Consider the following 25,351-nt stretch of genomic DNA (forward strand, 5'->3'; position numbering starts at 1 on the left):
ATTCATTCGCTAAAAAGCCAGGGGGTTCTCGGTGTGATATTAGATCCTTCTAATAACCTCGATTAGATCGAGTTTTTCCTCACGGTTGGCTACAGTGTTTCAGGTCTTTTCGTTTTCAACACCGCTGATAAAATGGCATCTGGGGTAAGTCTTGACACATGGCATGCATCTAAATTAAGATATGTCATCTTTTAATGTTTATTGATTTTGTATTCGTTATTTTACTATACGTATTCATTATTCCATTATTATATGATTTTTAATATTTTTTTTGCAGACATTATATACGTACCCGGAAAACTTCCGAGCGTACAAGGTCCTCATCGCTGCCCAGTACTCTGGTACCAACGTGAAAATTGCGCCGGGTTTTGTATTTGGAGAAACAAACAAAAGTGATGCATTTTTGAAGAAATTTCCGCTCGGAAAGGTATGGAACCGTCAGATGTATTTGTTTTATTTTGGAGATATAATTTTATGTGAAAAAAATCTGGTGCAATAATGTGCAAGTGTGATTTATCAACGATATGTTGGCTTACCAACCCTCCGGGAATGAACCTCACTCTCCCAAAATGACGTGGTTTATTATTATATTTCACATTAAAATTTTGTTGGGAAGGGGGTGGGGGGAGGGCTACCCATTCGCAGTGCGAAGAAATTTGTAATTTTAAACCAGACAAAAATATTATTTTGAAAACTTGTGGTTGTAAGGTGTTGCAGTAACAGTGATGATGGTTGTAATAGAGATTTATAGTTCTCAGTGATGACAGTTTTTCCTGGATATTAATGATGATAGAACCTCGTAGGACTGTGAGAACAAACTTTCCCTACACTTACGATTTGCATGGCATGATAATTTGCCTAGTCGGAAATAATTATCAAAAGTAACCAGTTTTCATATCATAATTTGCTATTTGTTAAAAGCCCGAATTAATTCATCCCTGTGCTGATGTTAATGTTATGTTGTCAGGTAATGATGAAGTAAATGAATGAGTATGTTTTAAATTATTATACAAGAAATAATTATTGGCATTTTATTAATTAGGCCGGTATTGAAATAATTAGAAATTTAATTCGCCCAATAACTCTGATTTTTATAGGTGTTATTGAACTGTTACTTTGGTGAAACTTATCGATGTAACTGTAATGAGTTGCAGTAACAGTGACAAAAAGTTTTGATAATTGAGGTTGATACATCTTGGGATGTCAAAATTTTTCATGCATATTAATGATTGTACAACCTCGGAGGACGAAGAGAACTTTTACATTTTATTCCATGATCTGTGTCGCTTTCTACTGACATTTTTTTCATGAATGTTTTGTTAATAAGGTGTGCTTTTCTGCAGTTATATCAGAACTGAAGCCACATGTTTTTAAGGATTCTGTGCAGTCTAATGAAATTGATAAATGGAAAATATCTGAGAGAGGGAAATATAAAATTGCATTCTCGATGTTTATAAATTGCTACTTAAATCAGAACTTGCTGAAGTGGGCATACTGTGCAACTAAAATTGATCTTCTGTTGCAGAAATATATATATTTTGAGTTACCTCTGACTCCCCTACTCTTTAATCACAAGCTCCAGTCTAAATTTAGAAAATACCATTCCCTACATTTACGATCTGTATTACCAGATAATTTGCCTCATCAGTGCCAACAGGGTGTCTACCAGTCTGGAAAACGTTGAAAATTCAAGGAAATATACTATTTTTCTGGAAAAAATTGTATTTTTGTTTCTGGGCCATACCAAAGCTAACTTGCTACTGGCATTTCAAGAAGGTGTAAAAGGTATCAATTTGAAAAACATAGTGCAAATATCCATGGATGGATATCAAGGAAAACAACTATTAATAAGCCAGAAAGTACAACATTGCTGGAAATAGCAAGCTGCGGACTACATGTTCTTCATGGTGCTTTCAAAGCATCTTTTGAGAGTTCTGGTTGGAACATAGTGGCATTCTTAAGAACAGTGTACAATTTATTTTAAAATGTTCCTGCTCAGAGAGCAGATTTCACAAGAATTACAGGATCAAAAGTGTTGTCCAATTCGGTGGTTAGACAATGGAAGTGTGGTGGAAAAATCATAGTACCTTTTACCATTTCTGAAAACCTTTGCCGACAGTTTCTGGTACCAAGGTGTGAAAGCTTTAAAACTATTAAGTCGCAAGTGAGGAATCCTCTGTTACCAATTCTCTTTCAGACTTCTTGAAGCTGATATAGAACCCTTCCTTGTCAGGTTTGTCTGATTCATCAATGGTGCCTTTCCTTTATAAACATTTGCTCAAGCTACTGAAATCCCTTATGTCCAGGTTTATAAAGAAGTCATTCTGCTTGAAGCTGTAAGTTCTGAAGATCTTTTGAAACTAAATCTAACTGATCCCTAATGTGTGTGTTCTGCAATATAAGTTTATATTGGATTTGCAACCCGAGCAGCATTTAGATCTGAAAGTATCTGACATTCAAGTATTACATTTCCATGAAGATTGTCTGAAAATATTACAATGTTTGTGTAAGAAGATATGTATTAGATCACCATTGAAATATAGGCTCTCATATGGTGCAGCATGTCTCACTCCAGCATCTGTTTTGGATGGATGGAAAAGTAGGTGAAGACCAAGTAAATGTGGCATTACAAGTCCTAGTTGAAAAGTGCCTTTTTTCTGGCCCTGCTGCAGATATAAAACAGTTTACTGACTTATGTAGTAATGACAGTGTGATTGCAAGAATGAAAAATTTTGACATTGCTGTTGATCGCTGGATCAGATGTGGATGACAGTTCTTGAAGACTGTAACAACAGTACCTCCTTTATGCTGTTTCTTCAGAAGATTTTAATGCTTTCACATGAAAATGTTTCTGTTGAGTGCAGTTTCTCTGTAAATAACCAATGCCTTGTGGATAATCTTTAGGAAGACTCACTTATTGCCCAACGATGTATACATGATGAAATTGTAAGTTATGGAGGGGTTGAAAAAGTCCCTATGACAAAATCTTGAATCCATTCAGCAAGAAATGCAATTGGGTAATTGTTTACTATCCTTCGGACACCTATAACTACTTAGTTTCTTCAATTTTGGCATTCATACTTACTTATCTGGGTAAATGTTTACTATCCTTCGGACACCTATAACTTCTGAGTTTCGTCAATTTTTGACATTTGTACTTACCTGTCTGCTTCGGGGATCATTTTTTAACGTGTATTCACGTTTTTTTGATCAATTTTATTTAAAAAAAAGGGTTTTTGTAACTGAAGAACGTACGTTTCCGCAAATGGTTTGTGGGGCTATGCGAGAATGGTGTGTGGGGCTACGCATTTTTTTTTTCTAAACCAATTTTTAACTATTGTATCCTATTGTGATCCTACCTAACCTAACCTTACCAGAAATGGTTCGTGGGGCTATGTGTGAATGGTTCGTGGGGCTATGAATCAATGGTTGAATTTCCGCTATGAAACATTCCCACATCACACAAAACACCTTCCAGATGTTAGACAATACTACAGGAACTTATTACGGTAAGTTTTTTTCTGTAGAAATGAAGAAATCTGTCCGAAGGATAGTAAACTAGTACCATGCAATTGAAAGTGGAAGGAAGCATGATACAACAGAAACTCAGAAGACTCATTTAGAAGACAGGAAAAGATGTATGGCAGAACTGAGTACAAAGAAAGCTAAAATCCTTGAGAGATCTGCAAAGGAAATAGAAGAAGTTGATGAAAGAATTAAAGAAGAAAATAGTGTAGTTGTGTTTTTCAAGTAATGTGTTCTTTTGAAACTTTCACATGTTAACGAATGCCAATTCTACATATATGTTGGAAAAACATTTCAAGTATTCAAATTGTGCATTTATTTTAAAAGAAGAAAACTATTGTACAAAATTACATTCAGTTTATAAACATATATATTATTTTTCTTGTGGCTACTGAATTGTTATGGAAATTAACTACAAAAAATTGGTAAAACTTTTTTTTTATATAATGTGTGGTTGGATCGGATGTCTATAAGGGGTGAAGGGAGGCCGTCAATAATTTCACATAATGTGATAATGAAAACTTGCTAGTATATTGGTAAATTTCCATAAATAGTAGGGGTACAAGAGGATAAAGTTTTCTTTGTGGTGAAAAGATTAATCTGATGTACTACAGTTTACAGTTTTAAACTTGAGTGTGACTAAGTGTGAATTTTAATCTAAGTGCTCTGATTTTCTTACATATATCAACTTTAACTGGGTGCCAAAACTTTGGGGTTGGGGCGAGGACAGTTAATTTTTTCTTGGTTTATAAGGGATAGCATCAAGAGACCATACTGGTGGGGAGAAAAGTAGTGGGACAATCCCCCCAGACACACTCCTAATCGCTGCTACAGTACATACATGTTCATGTACATTAATTGCCCTAATGACTTGGTCTGGAAAAGTCAGGAAATTTTGTTTTCACGAGATGATAGACACCCTGTACCAATTATGAAAACCAACCTGTTGGTAGATCTCATAATTCATATACTTGACCTTTGGATGAAGGATGTTCTGTGCTGCTGATAATGTAATATTGTCAAATAATGAAGTGAATGAATCATCAATGTATTTAGTATGCTTATTTTGTAATTGATATTCATGCCAATATTTCTAGCGTATGGGGTGTATCATGCCAATAGGGTGTACTTTATTTTGCTGTTTTAACTGTTACAGAGGTGGTGAAACTCTTGTTTATGTGACTGTAATGAGTTGCTGTAACGATTATGGTTTTGCTAATAGAGATTGATAGTTCTCAGTGATAACAAATTTTTCCTGAATATTGATGATGATACAACCTCGGAAGACTGCGAGAACTTTCACCCTTTATCATATTAATTTCATGGTGAGAAAAGTTTAAATTTTGTGTAAATACATAAATTGCACTAAAACCAACAGCTTGTTTTGAACCGATTTGTTTAACCTAATATATTTAAGATATGGGGAGAATATGAAATACTTGCTGAAGTGTGCATTTGAGCATACCGTACATATGAAATTGATCTTCTGTTGCAGAAACAATTGAGCAGCTCTTGAGTAAACCTTGATAAAGTCCGCGCGTTCATTATATCCCCAGCGGTTAACAAAGGGAGCGGTGCTCTTTGTAAAAAGAAACACCCAAGCGGGCGGTTTTCTCTTGAAGAAACTGGAGTAGGAAAGCGATGTTGCCAAATTGAAGGAAAGGGTAAAGAAAAAGAAAGAGAAACAAACAAATTAAAGAATATGTAAAGAGAAAAGAAATTCAGATAAAGATTAAAAAGGACAATATTAATGAAGATAGGAAGAGGCATATTATAAATCCTCATATTTACACTGAATACCCCTAACGTCTCTACGCGAAAAATATATTATTTAGAATATACATATATAGTTAACTTACCTTCACTCATCGTCATCGCTGTCTCCCACGTGAATCACGAATCTCTCCTGGTTACTATCCGTGTCATGGTTAATGTATTTTCTCTCAATTTTGATGGTGTGTTGAATACAGGATCAATTGTCTCTGTTCCATCACGCAACAGCTGGCATACACTGGCACTTAGAGTAGGAGATACATTGTTTTTCCTCACATATGATTTTAACTTGGCCCACACCAGTTCTATGGGATTAAACATGCAATGGTAGGGAGGGAGTCGCAACACTTCATGTCCACGTGAGGCTGCAAGCTCATCCACTACGTACTTTTTAGTAATGTTTGCCGATTTAATTATTTCTAATAAAAGGGCTTTTATAGGAACAGGTTTCGGTACTGGAATGTCGTGCCTCTCCATGAAGGAAATAATATCCTGCAGTTTTGTCTTCATAGTTGGGATTTTCACTAGCAACCTCGAGTGGTAACTTGCATTATCGCAAATTATGATACACTTGTTATCACTTGGCAAATTTGGCAGCAGATTATTGGTAAACCAATTTTCAAACACTTGTCCGGTCATTTCGTCGTGACTATCAGCTTTACAATCTCCAATGTTTTTAGCGGAAAGATACAAACAATTTGGGACCCATCCCTCACTGCTCCCAGCATGGAGCGCCATGATGCGTTTCCCTCGTGCTGACGGCGACTTCAAAATACAGTTGCAAGTACCATCGTCCCACCCTTTTGTGACGACGTCGTGAGTGTCGAACCAAGTTTCATCTAAATAAACAATCTGGCAGCCTTCTGATCTCAACTTGTTGAGTTTGTGAAGGTAACGATACCGCCAAGCAACAATTCTTGTCGACTCCATTATTGCATTTCTTTTCTTCAGCTGACGAAAAGAAAAACCAAGTTTCTTCAGAAGCTCTCGAAGCGTCGTTTGTTTGTAAGGGAAGTCTGATATTAGTTTCAGTTGTGTTAATAATTCAGACACTTGGTGCGCGTCCTTTAGAGAAAAAATTGTAAATCTCTCTCCTAACAAAATCGCAAACCAACTCGTCCACTTTATGAAATTTTTTCTTTTTATTACCAGGCTTCTTTGGTGTAATTGGGCCTCTTTCTGTGATCTTTCGCACTGTTTTCCTGTCTAATTTCAAAATATTTGCTGTCTCCGATATTGGTCCTCTTTCTGAATTATTCCTGGAGACATATTCGTGCACACTGCATACAAATTCTTGAGCTTGTTTGTTCAGAATTCTCTTTCTTTTCCTCAGCACTCTGGAACTGCCGCTGCTAGTACTTGGCTGGGGGTCACTTTCGTCAGTTACATTCTCCTGCGCAACAACGTTTGCTAAAGGAACCTGGTTTGCAACCCACGGTCTCCACATGCTAACAACAAAACCAAAATCTAATTTAAAAACTAAAAGCACAACACTATAACAAAGCAACAACACAGCACCATAACACAACAAAGAAATAACACAACACAACACAACGCAACTAGTTAAGAAAATCAACCCCGCACGTGGTTATGGTGCAAAAATAACGAGAGGCTCACGCACCCGCCTGCACCGCCTTGCAACTACAAGAAATGTAAAGAAAATGTGGCAACAACGTCTGAGTGCACGCGCTTATCGGGAGCGGTCTGGCTATTGTTGGCTATTGTTTCCAGTGTTAAGTTTTATCAAAGGGTTGCCGATGGGGATATAATGAACGCGCGGACTTTATGCCATACTCTCTTCAAAATTAAGTTAACATTGGATTCAGTTACTGTGTCATAGTGAATGAAGTTCCTTCCGCAGCCGGTAATGGGCAGACATGCATGGAAACGTCTAGGTAGCCCATAAACCACAATGTAATGGATGAACTTTCAGAATCCTGATCAAGTTATTATAAATTGCTAGTTAAATCAGGATTAAGTTGATCTCTGCATGTACTAAATAAGTTGTCACTTGTGCAGGAAGATCCGCGTGAATTGCAATATAAAGCCAGAAGGAAAAGTCTTAGGGACCTTTTTGTCCTTAGGTTGTACTCTCCATCATAAATTTAAGCTTGCATCAATTTTAACAATGTCGTCTGTAAAGAATGATCATTATCTCATTGTGATTGCAGGTACCTGCTTTTGAAACTACAGATGGACACTACTTGACTGAAAGCAATGCCATAGCACATTTTGGTAAGTCTTGCGTTACTAAGAGAAAACAGTTATTGTGCAGATGTGTGTGTCCCCTAGATATTGTACATTTTTTTGCATGGCTAAACATCACATTGGGGTAAACTCCAAAATTATCAGTCCATGTCCATTAAAATTCATACCATAACCTTTTGTGTTGAAGCTTGTAACAACCTCATTTTGTAAGGTTTGCATCTCGTGATTTGCACAGTGTGTGTGTGTGTGTGTGTACATGTTTGTGGGCTTTTGTTAACACTTTCCTAATTCTGGTTGGTTTCATGTGGCCACCTAGTGCTTTTCTTTTTACACACTGAGCCAATATCTTTGAATTGTTTGTACCAATGGTAGATGTTCTTCCGAGGTGATGGATTACTAACAAAATGGATGTGGAAATGTATTTGCATGATTGTGATGAAATCAGTTTTTGCCAACTCCCAACACACAACATTCCTTCTGCTGGTCACTTGGCATTTTGCCATGCTAGTAGTCCTGGCAGAGCAGGGGTAAAGTGCACATAATAGGAATATAACCTCTTCAAGTGCTTATATTCATGCCTTGTTTCAAGGTTCATCGACAGGATGACTAGTCACTTGGAATTGTGCGTGAATTCTGCTTAATTTTTTCTCTGTAGACATGAAAAATTGCAACTTTAATTAATCCAAATCCCATTTATGTTATACATATTTATTCTCTCAATCCATTTGCTTTGTTAGTGTCCTTTTTAGACAGACTGAAAATTATGGCAATTTAAGATATCTTGGAAGTTCATTAGTTAAATTTGAAATTGTTAAACAATTTACAATTTTTCGTACATGATTATATCCCATAAAAGTTGTGTTTGTAGTTGTACTGTATTTCTAGCCTAAGTATGTGAAATGGCAAATGTAAATTCCGCACCTTAAATTTACTTAGTCTTCAATCCTGGGATGCAACGGAGCTTTTCAGGTCCGTCTCTTGAGAAACATGAGCACTAAAACTGAAGCAGAAGCAAAAAAACTGGCCGCAAATGGCAAAAAATCTATTTAAGAAATTGGGACTGGACCTACAGTTTGAAATGAGATCTGAAGCACTAACTCCACTGAGGATTGAACCTCAGACCCCTTCTTAGTACAAGGCAACAGCATTTACTTTATTCCACTCCAGAGACCCATTCATGATTATGAATGGCACCTTATATCAAAAAGCCCACCTTTTTTCAAGAACAGTACTTGCAAGTTGTTAGCTGTGATTTACAGGCTACATGAAATCTTAATCTCTGATGAAGTAGCTAACAATCTTGTTAAGCATAGAGAACATTCAGACCGAAGCAATACAAGGCAGTGGGGAAGTCACATTGTAGTGACACCCCCACTTCACTTCAGTCTAAGCCAGCATCCACCACGCATGCACAAACAAGACCGAGGCGATTTGATGTGCGCTATTGAAGGAGCTTTCAGACTGAAGTCGCAGATGACAAGCAAGATAGTATCCTTCAGTACAGGCCAAGTGACAATCGACATTTGCAGCTTATGTTGCTTCGGTTCGAAATATTGCTTAACTTCTAAAGGTTGGTTTCCAGGAGCCACGTGTCACTTCAGTCTCAAAGATCTGTTAAACAGGATATACACTGTATACACACATTCACATAATACCGTATTTACGCGTGTATAGTGCGCATGCGTGTATAATGTGCACTCTGGTTTTGGATGGGTAAAAGTGACAAAAAATTATATCTCATATATAATGCGCAGTACAATCCAGTTTCAAGAAATGGCTTTCTTAGTTGTAGGTCGTAAATCTGTTGCTATGCTGATCAAGAGTGAATGACGTCATAACCATTCAATTGCTCATTCCTTCTTTTTCAAAATATATACTTTTTCTTTCCGTGACTAATGTAACATTTATACGAGGCACATTTAGGACCTTCCAAATAGCAGTTAGAAGCACAAGATTTCTTCCATTAAGGAATTTACACACTCCATGTATGTCATATTATTTGGCCAGTAATACATTTAATTTTTATTATCTTTTTCCTTACGTTTTCTTTCATCCAAAGTACCATAAAAATCAGAACGTTTCTTCATTTTTTGATGAACTTATTTCAACCGCATTTTACATTAGTGTCGTTATCTTTGTTTGAATACTGTTTCCATATTCAGAAACTGCAGGATTGAAGCTTTACAACGATATATAACATGATAGGGTTCCGTAAACATGAAAAATCAATGCAAGTGTCCCAAAATCATGGAATGACCCTGTACGGTTTCATGTTGACTGTCTGAATTATTCCGTGCATAATACGCACCACAGTTTTTGGGGGCAAAAATTTTGGAAAAAAGTGCGCATTATACATGAGTAAATACGGTATATATACTTCTGCATACGTGTTGTGAACAGTAAAGATTTTTAATTGTCCCGAAACATCGAATATTTTGATATTAACATTTGTTTCATATTTTATGACATGAACATTGAAATTGAGACACAAACATGTAAAAAGCTTGTTTTAAGTCCATTTCATGGTCAGATGTGCTCATCAGGACTACACGTTCAGTTTTAACCCTAGATTACCTGTATGGTACAAGAAACGTTCATATCGGGGGATCGCTTTCAGACCCACACTTTTTTTTTATCAGTAAAATTCAAGAAACCATTTTATTATTGAATCACTGCTTCCTTTGCTGATTATATATGTGTAGTTATTTATTAATTATAATAATTACTATCATTAATAAAATATAATAACCAATTATTGCATGACTGTCTCACATATATTTCATCATTCACTAAATCATAACTTTTTATTAATGATTTTTTTGTTTGTAGAAGTGCAGTTGTTTATTAAATATAATAATTACCACCATTAGCAACTATTTGTACACTGTCACTGGCATAAGTGTCTTGAATGAGACTCATTCAGAGATGATGCCTGATATGCCCACCAAGTGCATTTTGCATCCTAATTACACTACATTTATGTTTTTATGAGCAACAGTAATACACAGTGGAGGCAGATAGTGGATCGGATCCCACTTTAAACTGCACTTTCCCACTGTCCAGTCCTGATTAGCCTTAGTGTGCATAAGGTGGACTTAAAACACCAAATCAACCAACCAAAAGTAATACAGAAATATTGATAACATCCTAGGGAACCATGTAATTTACTTTCAAACAGTTGAAAGATATAAAAAAAATAGAGGTGGTGGGACTGCAAGACCTTCTCGGTAAGCTATAGTTAAAATTGTAGCTGAACCATTATGCAATATGTGTCCACTGTGATTGGCCAGTATATGTCTCTTGGCTGCTACATCATGTAAATTTTTGTAGCTAGTTGTAAAATGTCACTACAAACCTGTAAACTCATAACAGTAACTTCAAGTGAAATGCGTTAGCTGTAATTGGTAAAAGTTGAAAATTTCGTTTTTTCAGTTGTTTTTTTTTTAAAAAAAAAAAAAAACTTGGTAAAAATATTTTGTCATCGGAAGCAGTGTGTTCCATCATAATGAAAGAAGATAAAATTTTGTTAAATGAGTTTATGGTGACGTCATTTGTTTTTAATATCGTGCATTGGGTATTCATGGTTATGCCATAACCCACAAGCAAACCGTTAACCTTTTGAGTCCCAAGGCCTTTTTCACATGTAAGCACATTCAACAACCAGTCTTCCCCTCCCCCTGCTTGCACCCTCACGGAAAACTTTCATTTTGACATCGGATACTGATAAACAAGCGTCCTTCGAATGCAGTTAACAGGTGGGATTGAAAAAGCATTGCTTTAGAACAACAAAGGACTCAAAAGAGAAGTCCCTTTTCCCACCTTTTCCCCTCCATTTTCATGAAGGCAAAAAAACATTTCTGTTAAATACATGTGTTAGGAACAATATTAAAAAAATCGAAATTCTAGCCAAAAATAGAAAAGTTATAACGTAAAAACTATGACCCTGACACAGCATCTTGATCGAGACGCTTGGGACCATGAGGGTTACATTTGGGTATCTCGATCGAGACGCTTGGGAAACTAAAGGTTAATGTAAGAGAACTTGTTTTGATGTTCTTTTCCTTGTTTCCAGTTGCTAATGCTCAGCTCAGAGGGCAATCAGACCTAGAAAAGGCCCAGATCATTCAGTGGCTGGGTTTTGCAGATAGTGAAATCTTGCCAGCATCATGTACTTGGGTTTTCCCCTGCCTGGGAATTATGCAATACAACAAACAGGTAATTGGAATGTTTTTTTCCAATGATAAATTGAAATGTGTGATGCTTTGGTATTTGGGATGTCTAATTTATACGTGCTTAGCTTAATTTTGTATGTATTTTTTCTATTCACTAAGAAGTTTGAAGAAGTTCAAATTTGTCTTTCAGGGTGGCTACCAGTCAAGAATTTTGCTGTTTTTTCAGTATAGTGAATTTACATTGTTATATACCTGTACTGGGATTTGTTAAAATTGAATGTTTGGAAATCTAAAATTATATTTAGTTAAGATTTGTTCACTTTGTTTCTTAGGATTTACATTCTTGTATGAGTAAAAATATTAAATAATGAACCGTGGCCATTCTTTATCCAGGATGAAGTCTGAATCGTTAATTTTTAGATGCATTTGCAAGTCTAAATCTGTTATTAAACTACTGCTTCAGTTTTCATCTTAACCAGTCTTGTGGTAGGGGTTTTTAATTGAAGAAAGATATATATTTTAGGGGAAAAGGAAAGAAAAGTCAAGAATTTGGATCTATTATTTTGGTATCTTCAGACTTGAATGATATTTGCTTAATTGTGTTCACCTATTTGTTATCATTACATAATTTAATAAATATTGCTTCTATTGTTGTACATATTCTAGTAGGGATACAGATATTCTACTGATCCATTATAAAACTCCAAATTGTCTTTGAAAAACCTGAATAGATCATTGATCTGCTTATTAAATGTGTGTTTAGAGTTGACTGCGTGCAAAGAAGTTGCATATATAGACATTTACTTTTTTAAAGAGTGCTGCATGGAGATTTTCCATAAACATTACAAGATATTTTAGATATAGCAGATCGGTAATTTTACCGATATGCCTATTGGCCAATACCTATATTTTAGTTTATAGTAAAAAGTGTTAAATGTTTGTTTATGCTTCATATTTAATCATTATAAGAAAAAAAAGTTTTCATCATTTACTTATAAATTTCCATTTATGTATATTTACGAGGGTAAATCAAATATGAACGAGCCTTGATTGGCTAAGCGTCAGAATGGGTAGCAGGGTGTGATTGGGCATGTGCAGCCGTTAGGTGGGGCTGTCGTGAGTCAGGAAGCAGAACAGCCGGCGTGTCGCATGCTTCGTTTAGTAGCTCTCACGATGAGTGAGCAGAGTGTACCAGTGTCTGTTGTGCAACGCATAATCATCAAGTTCCTCACCCAGGAAAACATCAAACTGGCCGCACCAGTGTGACGAATGACAACATGGCTCGTGTTTGTGAGCTTATCGAACAGGATCGCCGAGTCACTGTGAAGCAAATTGCAGCAGAACTTGGTGTGAGCTATGGAAGTGTCCAATCAATCATCACAAAGCACTTGGGCTTCCGCAAAATCACAGCTCGGTGGGTTCCCAAGCTGCTGAATGTTGCTCAGAAAGATGACTGAGTTTGCATTGCTCGCCAGCTTCACACTCGTTTTGACGTGGAAGGGGAAGCATTTTTGCATCGCATCATTACCTGTGACTAGACATGGGTGCATCATTACACCCCAGCATCCAAGAGTGCCAACATGGAGTGGAGGAGGAAAGGCGAAGGAAACCCCGTGAAGGCCAAAGTTCGGTTGTCTGCGGGGAAGGTGTTGGTCATAGTGTTTTGGGACTGGAGGGGGATCCTACTGGTGGATTTCTTACACGAACATCGGACCATCAATGCACCCTACCACTGCGGCCTTTTGGATCAAGTTAAGGTACAGTATCGACGCAAAGTACGAGGCTGTCCCATCCGCCAGGTCTTGTACCTCCACGACAACGCCAGACCCCATACAGCAGGTGTTACATGGCAGAAACTGGTGGAAATGCACTGGGAACCGCTTCTGCATCAACCGTACAGCCCAGACCTTTCACCATGTGATTTTCACCTGTTCGGACCCCTCAAAGAAGCACTTGGGGGCGAGTGATTTGAGACCAACGATCAGGTGGTAACCTTTGTGTGCAACTGGTTGGCTACCCACCCAGCTTCATTCTACGAGAACGGCATCAAGAACCTACCACAACGTTGGGAAAAATGTATCACTAAGTGCGGAGACTATGTAGAAAAATAGGATGTGGCAATATGTCTGTTTCCTTCAATAAATTTTGTTTTTCCGCACAAGGCTCGTTCATATTTGATTCACCCTCGTACAAATGAGAAATAGCCAACCTCCATGGTGGAGTAATTAACTGCGGTGCCAGGGGTCCCAGATTCGAATCTTGGCATGGGTATTCTTGTGAGTCTCTTCATCATATCTTCACACATCATTATCTTCGCAGTTTACCAAAAGTGCCAGATAAATGATGCTAAATAACAAAAATCAAATCGAGCAAATTAGAAATATATTGCAGGGTTCCTCAGTTTGAAGATAAATTTTGTTTATTTGCAAAGATTAAGTTGTTTTGAATAAATAATTTTTGAAGCAAGGAAATTTATTTTCTCACCAAGTTGCTCATATTTATTCATAGCTGTAATGGAATAAAAAGGACAACCTGCAATAATTTTTGCTTTCAGTGTTCATTACAAGTTTTAAAAAGGTGTAACACTGGATTTACTGTGCTGGGTGTTAATTTGAAACTTTCTTTATTTCCAGGCTGAACAACGTGCAAGGGAAGATGTGAAACAGGCTCTGGGTACCTTGAATGCCCATTTGTTAACCCACACGTACTTGGTGGGTGAAAGGATAACCCTAGCAGATGTTGTTGTGGCATGCACTCTTCTCCATCTGTACCAGTATGTGCTGGATCCAAATTTCAGGTAGAGAAAGGTTCTATACCAATATTATTGTTCATAATTAGGAGAAGAGAGACGTGGTAGTAGATGAATACGGAGAAACTAGTACTCACTTTATCCGCGAAACTGTTTTTTGTTCTTTTCTTCTTTGTTCTATTAATTTCAGTTGGAACTTCTAAAGAGGATGGTTGTTCAAAAATCAACTGTTGCATGCAATGTACCCTTACCATATAAAAACTAACCTGGTCAAAGTGACTCAACTTTTAATTGGATAGTCTCTTACGAATCTATTGGAGACTGGTAATCTGAAATGTAATAAATAACTTTGTGACATCAGTCCCAAAATTACTTGCTCCCCGTATCAGTGATTGTGCAAATAACACCATACTTCATGATGGATGCAGTAAATGCAGTTTATAACTACTTATGTGAAATTTTGTATTTCCACGTTGCACAATGTAATGGTTATATCCTATTAATTTTGAAGAGACTCACACGTACTTCATCCACTTAGTAAAAATGTTAAAATAATAAACTGTTATTTAAGAATTTTTCCAGCATGTGGCTCTTATATTAATTTGATCAATGCATAATTTTGTGCTCCTGTATGCTGGTTCTCAAAAAATTTGACATCTATCGGCATATGTGAAGCTCAAGTGATCTACCTATTAAGGTAAATTATTATTTAATTAATATAAAATGTAATTTTGCATCAACGGCAGGGTTTTTAAAAGTCGAGGAATTTTAAATAAATTCAATTCTGGTCCAGGAGAGAAAATCAGCATGCGTAAATGGGTTCTGGACCGTAAAGAACTTTTTTATAGTATTTCAATTCAGTCCAGGAACCTTTTTTCCTGATAAATTTAAATATGGTCCAGGAACCTTTTTTCTGAACGAATTTAAATACAGTCCGGGAACCTTTTTTCCAGGTGAATTTAAATGCAGTCCGGGAACCTTTTTTCTGAACCAATTTAAATTCGGTCCAGGAACCTTTATTCCAGGATCAATTTAAATGCGGTCCAGGAAGCTTTCTTTCCGAATCAGTTTAAATGGGTCCAAGTTCCGTATTGAAATGAAACATTATGCAACTTGGATCGAATACAGACCTGACGATAAACAATTATCCACTTGTGAGCATGAAAGACTAATCCAGGTGCTGACTGTCTCAAGAATCTAAGGTAGAAATGGGCGAAACTCAAACGCTGCAGTCACGTTACCACTCTCCATATAGCCCCAGTCTCTCATGCGCTTTCCTTCACTTGGTTGTAGCAGCACTGCCCTTCCCTGTTGTAACAGAGGTTGTAATATCTGCTGGATACACAGCAGCCTCACGTTACCTCACTGACGGCTCCTATTCTCGGCGGTTCCTGGATCAGATGCCGGAGCAACACGTGATGGGTTTGTTTGAACTCAATCAATGTGACGCCACACTAATATAGTCCATTACGTTACGTACGTACAGTAAATCTTCGACAAGGGAGTTTTTGGACCTGGCCGACGAGAGAACAACGCAGTTTTGATTTATTCCCTGCGCTACGTTTTCTACAACCACAGTGTGACATTCCAATGTAAAATGTACTCCCAGACAGTTGTAGAAGGCAACTTTTAATCGGTCAATCCTGGTCCTGGAATTGTAAATAAATTCAATCCCAGACTGGAAGAGAAAATCAGCAAACGTTAATGAGTTCTAGACAGTGTATAACATTTTCATATTTAAATCATTTCAATTTGGTCCAGGAACCTTTTTTCCGGTTCAATTTAAATACAGTCCAAGGAACTTTTTTCCCGCATTAATTTAAATATGGTACGGTCCAGGAACCTTTTTTTCAATGTAACAATATGCAACTTGGAACAAATTTAAATTGTACGAGAAAAAGGGTTTCTGGTCCAGCAGTGGAACCCAATAAAACCCATTAGAATTTATGAATTCCTGGACCTTGAACAACCCTGCTCAACGGTGCACAAAATTACTAGTTGTGTGTTGCTATCAAGGTCGGTCAATATCTGACCAAATTACAATAACAGCCTTTTTCCTTGGAGCCATTCAAGGTTGTAAAGTTAACTGTGTTGTATTCTGTGAAAATCAATTGAAGGGCTCGGGTGTATGTGACATTTTCGTCATTTTTGAGTTAAGTAAAATGTGTCATCCTTCAATGTCAGAGTGAAATTGCCATGTCATACATTGTGCATTGGACTCGGTGAAGCCTTCTGAAATTGGTAAACACAACACGAAAACAATTTATCTACAGTATAGCTACTAATAACCTTTTTCCTTAATGAACTCTGAGACAATAAGTGCAACTTTTGACAATAACATGTTGTCTCTTTGTTTCAGAAAACCCTTCCAAAACGTAAATAGATGGTTCCTCACTGTAGTGAACCAACCTCAAGTGAAAGCAGTCATTGGGGAGTTCAAGCTGTGCGAAAAGATGGCTGAATTCGATGCCAAGAAGTTTGCTGAAATGCAAGGTAAACAATCTGCCCCTGGATGGAAGTCTTCCGAATCTGTCTGCAATTAAGATAAATCCCATTTCAGTAGTTGGAGCCCCCACTTGAAACATTGAGTATAGTCTACAATAGCTTGCCTCGGTGTAAGATTTAATTTAAAATGAATGTTTCTTTGAGGTACAAAATTAGATACATTTGATGAAGGAATTATAGTGATTCACATATAGTTATGATTTTCCTAGTTGAGAATTAAAACTAATTTAAAGTAATATTTAAATTTATAGATTTTTCTCATGCAGCAGGGATGTACATATTGTCATCACTGTGTTTGGTATCATATTTATTATTATTTTTTTAATTTTATCTATAGATATCAGCTACTGTATATTAATGCTTGACTTGTACTGAAAGAACTCTTTACGATTCCCAACAGATCCCGATACTAATGCTTGAAAATTGTAACAATTAAAATTGTTTCAAAATATTGATTAATATTAATGGTTGAGTATCCCACTCCAATTATAATAATCAGTTTCTAAAGTTTTGGTTTAAAATATTGAAAAAATACATCAGAATATATGTTTAAGTACTGTTGTGCAATCACAAAATAGTTTTCTACATAATGTTAAAACAAAATGAATGGAAACTTCGGAGGGGAGGAACTTACAGTAAATGAGAAGTTTCTGTTGCAGAGCAGTTGTCACTTCACATTCCATTCTAATCTTATGAGTTGGGTTCTTCCCATTCAATACGTAAAAGTCATGTAACATACAGGAATCTTGCTTTCATGGTTTTCAGTGGCCAAGATGGGGAAAACTTGAAATTGAGGAAAATTTTATGTTTTGCTTTTGGGGGACCGCAAATATTATAGTGCAAGAAAAATGTAAAATCGAGGTTCTATTTCGGAAATTAGTTTTTTAAATGCATATGAAAGTGCTTCAATCCAAGTTTACCATTGTAGAAGCATGTCTATTTTTTTTTAACAGGTAAGGGTGGCAACAAAGAGAGTGGTGGTGGTAAAAAGCAGAAGAAACAAGAGAAGCCTGAGAAGAAACAAGAAGAGAAGAAAGATGAAAAGGAAGTAGAAGAAGCCGATCCTATGGATGAAATTCTTGCAGCTGAACCCAAAGCAAAAGATCCATTTGAGAAGTTTGCTAAAGGGTAAGTATTTCTGTCTCTGACCTCCAAATAATTCAGAAATATCTACATCACTGTTGTGAAATGGTTTTATTGGCAGGTTGTGATGTAAATATCTGGAAAAATCGTGTGTGTTCAGTTAATTGAATAAGTGGCACTAAGGAGAGTTTGCAGGCAGAACTTATTAATTGGTAAATTGTAATCATTGCCCTTATATTGAAGTACATTCACACTTGAGACATTTCTCTGAAATTTAAATTAAGCTAAATATGCTTTTAACATGCACTGACTGTAACAATAGAGGAGGGTTTTACTTTAAATATTTTGTGGACTAAGTTTATTTTTTGTGTAAAAAGTTCAATTTTTCCATCAAATTTGTGCATAATGTTGTAGGAATATGTTTTTCGCACATTTGCAGATACTCCAAAAATGAACATTACATTTTGTAATTCCACGTTGCAAATTTCTATCAACTACAAAATGTGCAGGTCCCTAATTATAATTCAACCTTGTCCGAGAAAAGAGGATGTGTGTGGGCGGTTGTTCATTGTTTAAACGTTTTGATAATACAAAGGGCATGTCCAAAAAAATGGGATAATGGGTTATTCGAGAGAATAAAATCAAGCTAGAAAATTTTTATTTTGCTATACAAGTGCATGCCCTGGCTATTTTTCTACATGGTCACCATGACACTCCAAGCGTACCGTGGAACAAGTTTACTTAGACCCTCTGTGTAAAAATCTGCCACCTGGGATCTCAGCCAGTTGAGAACTGATGTCTTGAGAACTTCACTATCATCGAAACGTTACGAAGCAAGCCACTTTTTGAGGTGAAGGAACTGAAAGTAATCACTTGGGGCAAGATCGGGACTGTATGGTGGGTGATTAAAATGTTCCCATCGGAATTTTTGAATTGTCGCAACAGTACAGTCAGCTGTGTGTGGGTGGGCGTTGTCATAAATAAGCAGAATTCCAGACCATAACATTCCTCTTTGCCGGTTTTGGATGGCACGTCTCAAGATTAGACAGTGTTTGGCAATACACATCTGCTGTAATGGTTCGTCCCGGTTCCAGGAATTCCACAAGGATTACACCTTTTTGGTCCCAAAACACGGTTGCCATGATTTTGCAATGTGATGATGGTGTTTGCTTGAATTTCTTCGGTTTCGGGGAACTGGAGTAACGCCATTGCATGGATTGCTGCTTTGGCTCACCAGTGACGTACGATATCCAGGTTTCGTCTCCAGTCAGTATGTGAGAAAACAAGTAATCTCCATCCTTCTACCAGCGGACCAAAATATCACGTGCTGATTTCATTCTTCATCTTTCTGAGTGTTTGTCAACATTTTTGGCACCCACCTCGCACACAGTTTGCGATAACCCAGATTGTCCCACACAATTCGGTGCAGTGGACTTCAGGAAACTCCTTGCCTAGATCAGTAATGATGATGAAACTGCGATTAGATCACACTTTCTCATCAACACGTTGCACAAGATCGTATGTCTGAACACTAGGCCTGCTGCTCCGCTCGTCATGAATATTTGAACATCCTTCCCAAAAAGCACGGCACCATTTTCTTACCTTTCCTTCACTCATTACTGTTGGTCCGTAAATGGCACACAATTCCTGATGAATGTCAGCTGCACTCAGTCCTTTTGCATTTAGAAATATAATCACCGACCTCACCTTGCATTTGGCACAGCTGGCATTCTGACTTCCTGCTACTCACACTTACGCACCTCCACACTGAGAAATATACCTCTGTTGCAGGCACAGAATACTAAAGCATGCTTCCGTGCACAGTCAGCTTGGTCAGTGTTGCCAGTCCCATGTAAAAAATTATCAGCCCCTTTTTTTTTTTTTTTTTTTAACCTCGTAATTGGTGCATCTGATTTGAAACCTGGAAGTGATTTCATAATGTTGTGGTCATTGATTTTTCCTTCCTTTCAGCACCATGAATCTTGATGACTTCAAGAGATGTTACTCTAATGAAGATGAATCAAAATCTATTCCATATTTTTGGGAGAAGTTTGATAAGGATCATTATTCTATTTGGTTTGCTGATTACAAGTATAATGATGAACTAGCGAAAGTTTTTATGAGCTGTAACTTAATTACAGGTGCGTGCACAGTAACAGTTAAAAATTTACATATTAGTCTTTAAATTTTCACAAGTTGTACTAGAGGACGGCAGTAGTATTGGGCATGCTAGAAAAGATTGAAATAGTTCAAAGAAACAAATTTAAAAGTTGAAGAAATTATCTTGTGAAAAGATATACAGAATGCTAAGACATCCAAACCAACCTAACCTAACCTACATTATATACCTGGAGAAATTAATTCTTCACGAAAAATTATGTTGAACGTAAATGTCAGTTTTTAACCTATCCAGAATGCATAAATAGTAACAGCATATAAGTGTGGGTTACTATCGGAAGTATATTTTCACTTAAAATAGGAATATAAATACAATGTTTAAACAGTTTATTCTTAATTAACAGCACATATTTTGGAAGAACTACTAGTTTATCCATTGTCTTTGCTTGTGTATGACGACACTGTGAATTTTGTCTTGTCTTTAGCCAGTGCAGCTACTCAGAATGGCCTCAGAGCACAGTAGAATATAATTACCGTGTAACAGCTAACAGAATGTAACATCACATAATAACTTATGCACATAAAGGTGCTCTTTTGATCTCTTTCCTTGTTCTGCTGTCAAACAGTATTTTAAGACTGTATAACTTGTAACTCACGATTTACGCTCAAAATCCTCCCATTTCCTGTACTATTTGCAAATATTGCATTCAATGTAACTTGTGGAGGTAGATTATGCCATGCAAGAATAGGTTTATTTTGCATTCGTTCTTGTGTACAGCTTGTAACTTTTCTTTGCTGACATTCTCAATGTAAGTTGGATGAAATTTTCAGCTGGCACTTAATCAACTCATATTTTCTGTTAGGTAAGTGTATTATTTAGAAGTAGTAATTTAGTGAAGCATGAAATTTACCAACTCTGATGTACTTGTACAGGTAAGTCGCTTGATTGTAAACTGAACGAGGGAGGACTCCATTGTTGGTTTTGAGTATCTGCACAAAAGTTGGTGTAACAAACGTGGTTTTTATTATAAAGCAACAGTTACAGTATTTCTCTCATGTGAAGCTGTGTGCAGTAGAACCTCCATTTTATCTTTTTCAAGGGACCAAGATGAAAGCACTCAAAAATGCAGGAAAATGTAAAGCCAAGGGAATTTTTATAACATTTTGTTCCTGAAGAAGACATATAATGCAGGAAATGTAAAATCTGGGTTCCAAAGTAGTAGTTGTGTTCCAAACATTTATAACTATTGCAGCCAGCTTTAAATTGCTAGTGACTAAATGTAACTATTGGCAAGGATGGTATTTTTGTAAAGGATTGAATTGGTGTAAAGGAAATTTCAAAAATCCCAAAGAAAACTAATCTCATTTCAATGGTAAATCTATTACAGAACTTCCTAGAAGTTTTGGATTAGTTCTATGTGCTAAGAATATTTTACAAATGCATTCTTCGCCAAACTTCCGTTTCCTTTTTGTTGTTTTTTAAAATTATTATTATTTATATTTACTTATTTATTTCCAGGAATGTATCAAAGGCTTGACAAAATGAGAAAGAATGCTTTCGCATCAATGTGTCTATTTGGAGAAGACAATAACAGCACAATTTCTGGTGTATGGATATGGAGAGGCCATGAACTAGCTTTTGAAGTAAGTATGCTGAGTGGCCACTACATATTTATTTGCATACCTCATCAGATGTGAATTTATGCTTTTGGTCTTGCCATCCTTATACTAATTTCATCTAATAACTTTTGCTATGAATGAGTCCTTCTTGATTGCTGGCAGTTGAATTAATAATATTACTCTCTTAGCGAGAAGTTATAATCTAGTGTTCAACCCTTTGGAGGACCTAGGATTTTCTGTTTGGCATAACTTCCGTAAAAATTATATTGCTCAGTTTAGGTGCTGGTCATGAAACTTAAACAGTTTTTGGGGACATGCAGGTAAGATTTGTTGGAAGTACAGTATTCACAGAATGAGCATATCAGCATCTGAACACACTGAAACCACACCAACCTTTGACATCCCTACTCATCCCCATCATAGGATCGATCATAGGTTAATCCAAAGATAGGCTTTTATTTGCCTATTAATAACTCTCGACACAGCAGGCATACGTCATACAACACCTACTTGAGCTAACTGCACTTAGCTTTGTGATTTTTTTGAGATCTGTCTGTTCGGGAGAATTCACACCAAAGAAACACGCAACATGCAACACAAAACACGTGTCGCTTGGAAGCCAACACTCAGTAATCAATGCAACCTTTCGAACCGAAGAGACACGGAAGGTGCAAGTGTCGCATGTCGCTTACGTGCCTCTCGGACTGTGCCGTTTTCTCAATACTGTGCATCGTGTTGCTTCAGTTTGTTGTTTGCGCATGCGCAGCGAATGCTTCATTCCAACGAGCTGTAGTTAGACTAGAAGAGAGCTCAACCGGCATTATGTTTGAACCTCTAATTTGTTGATATAATAAAGTATCGATATGTACAATGTTTTAAGATTCAAACACAACGTTCATTTCGCTTTATCAAGTTTTTTGATGCAGTTATCTATCGGCTGTAATTTGCCTTCAACATCGTGAAAAGAGGCCATGTTTTGGCCATTTATCTGACTGCTTTTATTTGAAAAAGTCAGCTTATTGAAGCACTTTAGTCCAAAATATATTAGTTAACATGGTAAAGTACTCTAGAGCATTGTTTTTCAATCGCCGGACCACGACCCGATACCGTGCCCTCGTATCAACTGTACTGAGCACCAAAATGTTCTGCTGAAACTGGTTGACAACTATCATATTTGAGTTGTGAGTTTTCGTTTTTTAAGTCCATTTTATGCACAAATAGACTAATCAGAATTGAATCTGCCTGGACCCTCCCCGGTTATCGAACCTGGGATCACTTAATTACAAGGAGACGACGTTACCACTTTGTCTTCCATGTTTTTATATTTGTCAACAATCCTACACACGTAATCAAACTATTATTACTCTTTATGATTATGCTAGAATTTATTTATCAATATTTAATTTCATAGGTACATGTTAATTCATGCATAAAATCTTCAATACTGTAAAGATTTACGAGGAAAATTTTTCGGCTAAGGGCACTGACTTAAAAAAATACCTTGACATGGTTTCATGAAGGTTGAAAACCATTTCTCTAGTGTTTAGGTATTAGCTTTATTCAGGCTGAAAAGTCTAGCATATACAGTTTGAGGTCAGTGCATATTATTTCTCAGTTCTCTCCCAAGTTTCAATAACTTGCACAAATTTTACAACGCAATTTACATGTAACAATGTCTCTTGTTACGTTATTTTCGGGTGACTAATAAACTGATTAATGAAATTAAGAGTATATCGGTACCATCATGCAAACTGAGCAAAGAAACCAGTGTCGCTTGCAGCGTGCATCTTGTCTCTTCAGTGTGAATTCTCCCTTAGACTACCAAAAAACTGTTCTGCTTTTTTCCTGGTGATACATGCCATGGTGTGTGTCAGTATTGTACAGTGGGATGCATAAGTATTACTGAGCAAATTGTCCATCACACGTAGGATGGAAGAGAAAAAAATAATGAAAAGGTCATGGACAATCTGCTGACTAACACTTGTACATCCCACTGTACTAGTATACCATATCGGTATTTGTTTTCATATTTATAAAAGAAATGAGTAGTTAACCAGAACGTTCCACTATGTACAAACAAATATGCAAGCATGCACTGGTAAACCACAGTGACCTTGTGAAGAGCATTGCTGATAACCATGTAAACTTGACAAGTCCACAGAACATTTTATCTCTAACTAAATTTGATTTTGTTATGAACTGTGATTTGCAATTTGAAGGATAGTTTTCTAAATATGGGGATCATTTCTATTTTTAATTCATACCTTATCTCTCTTTTTTCTTAAGCTTTGCCCGGATTGGCAGATAGACTACGAATCCTACCAATGGACTAAACTAGATCCCACAAAAGAAGAAACCAAGAAGTTGGTTTCCCAATATTTATCGTGGACAGGAACTGATAAGAAAGGCAGGAAGTTTAACCAAGGCAAAATCTTCAAATGAACCCAGAACATTTTGATGGTGAACCACATGATGGATATGTACTTGCAAGATTAAGTGTGTGAAAGCTTTGAAATGAAGTGTGGTTTTTTTTTCGGGACATTGTTTTTTATTTCTGCCCTTTTCTTACTAGGAAGAATGAAATGTATGGTTTACTAGTATTTTCTCTATATGAAGGGGGTGGACAGATTCATGGAAATGCCTCAAAAAGTTTTGCAGTCCCTCTTAATATGACCCTGAATAATCTCTGGTGAAATATTATATTGTACCATTCTTCCAGAACCACATCACGCAGTTGCTGCAGAGATTAGAGTGGAGGAAATCTGCAGCATACTCGAGGCTCTAAACTGACCAGTGGTTCAATAATGTTGAGGTCCGGTGATTGCCAGGAGAGAAGTAAAGTTCATCTTCATGTTCCATAACTCAAGACTGAACAGCTCTGGCAGTGTGAATAGATGCGTTATCATCCTGAAGGATTGCTTCCTTGTTGAGAAACAACAGCTGTGCAATAGGATGCACCTGGTTGCCTAAAATCCCCATGTGTGGCTGTAATTTTACCTTGCGCAGGAATGATGTAGCCAACAGAATACCAGGAGATCACTGCCCAAACCATCGCAGATCCGCCTCCATGTTTTGACAGTAGGGTGCAGGCAGTCCAAAAAGTACGCCTCTCTATGCATTCACCACACATACATATGCCCCATTGTCTGAAATGACGCAAAAGGTCTACTCATCTGAAAGACTTTTTTCGTTCACTGTTGTTGGTGACTAATCAGAGGTTTAGGAATGACAGCCCTACCCCCTAATGTTGAGTTAATAAAGCTCCAGTCAGACTGTTTTTGTGGAAACATGACCTGCCAGATGTTTATTGAGTTCTGCTGTCATTTTTGCGGCTGCCAACTCAACGAATTACCCTTCCCTTAGCAGTGTGTTTAAATTAATCTGTCCACCCCTTGTATGTCATAGTTCTTTGCACAATGCATGAAGGGTTTTAAAATTGATGACGTGCAACTACATATTTTATTGTCCCTTCAGTCATCTTTGCGATTAGCCAAAAAGGGGCAGAAAAGTGAAGTAAAAGAAAGTAAACCAGTTAAGATAAAAATTGAAGCTGTATTTAACAAAATAATTAGACTTGATTATCAGTTATTCCATCCTG

At 36.9% G+C, this 25,351-nt stretch overlaps 1 protein-coding gene across 1 annotated transcript; it reads left to right on the plus strand.

Moving 5' to 3' along the window:
- The first annotated feature begins 2 nt into the window (after positions 1–2).
- Positions 3–24,292, plus strand: eEF1gamma (elongation factor 1-gamma). The gene is made up of 10 exons (XM_083111766.1): positions 3–144; positions 278–427; positions 7,470–7,533; positions 11,579–11,721; positions 14,312–14,475; positions 16,787–16,920; positions 17,886–18,060; positions 19,987–20,156; positions 21,653–21,777; positions 24,040–24,292. The coding sequence occupies exons 1-10, from the start codon at positions 133–135 to the stop codon at positions 24,193–24,195; spliced, it is 1,293 nt and encodes a 430-aa protein (XP_082967892.1). The 5' UTR covers positions 3–132; the 3' UTR covers positions 24,196–24,292.
- Positions 24,293–25,351: the final 1,059 nt, after the last annotated feature.

The sequence above is a fragment of the Lepisma saccharinum genome, chromosome 25 (assembly GCF_977018435.1).
Source record: "Lepisma saccharinum chromosome 25, izLepSacc3.1, whole genome shotgun sequence".
Lineage (NCBI taxonomy): Eukaryota > Metazoa > Arthropoda > Insecta > Zygentoma > Lepismatidae > Lepisma > Lepisma saccharinum.

Bases quoted from the DNA above. Each gene is read 5' to 3' on its own strand.
- eEF1gamma (XM_083111766.1), top strand. The intron at 7,534-11,578 runs GTAAGTCTTGCG...CCTTGTTTCCAG, and splicing joins CAATGCCATAGCACATTTTG to TTGCTAATGCTCAGCTCAGA. The intron at 14,476-16,786 runs GTAGAGAAAGGT...TCTTTGTTTCAG, and splicing joins GTGCTGGATCCAAATTTCAG to AAAACCCTTCCAAAACGTAA.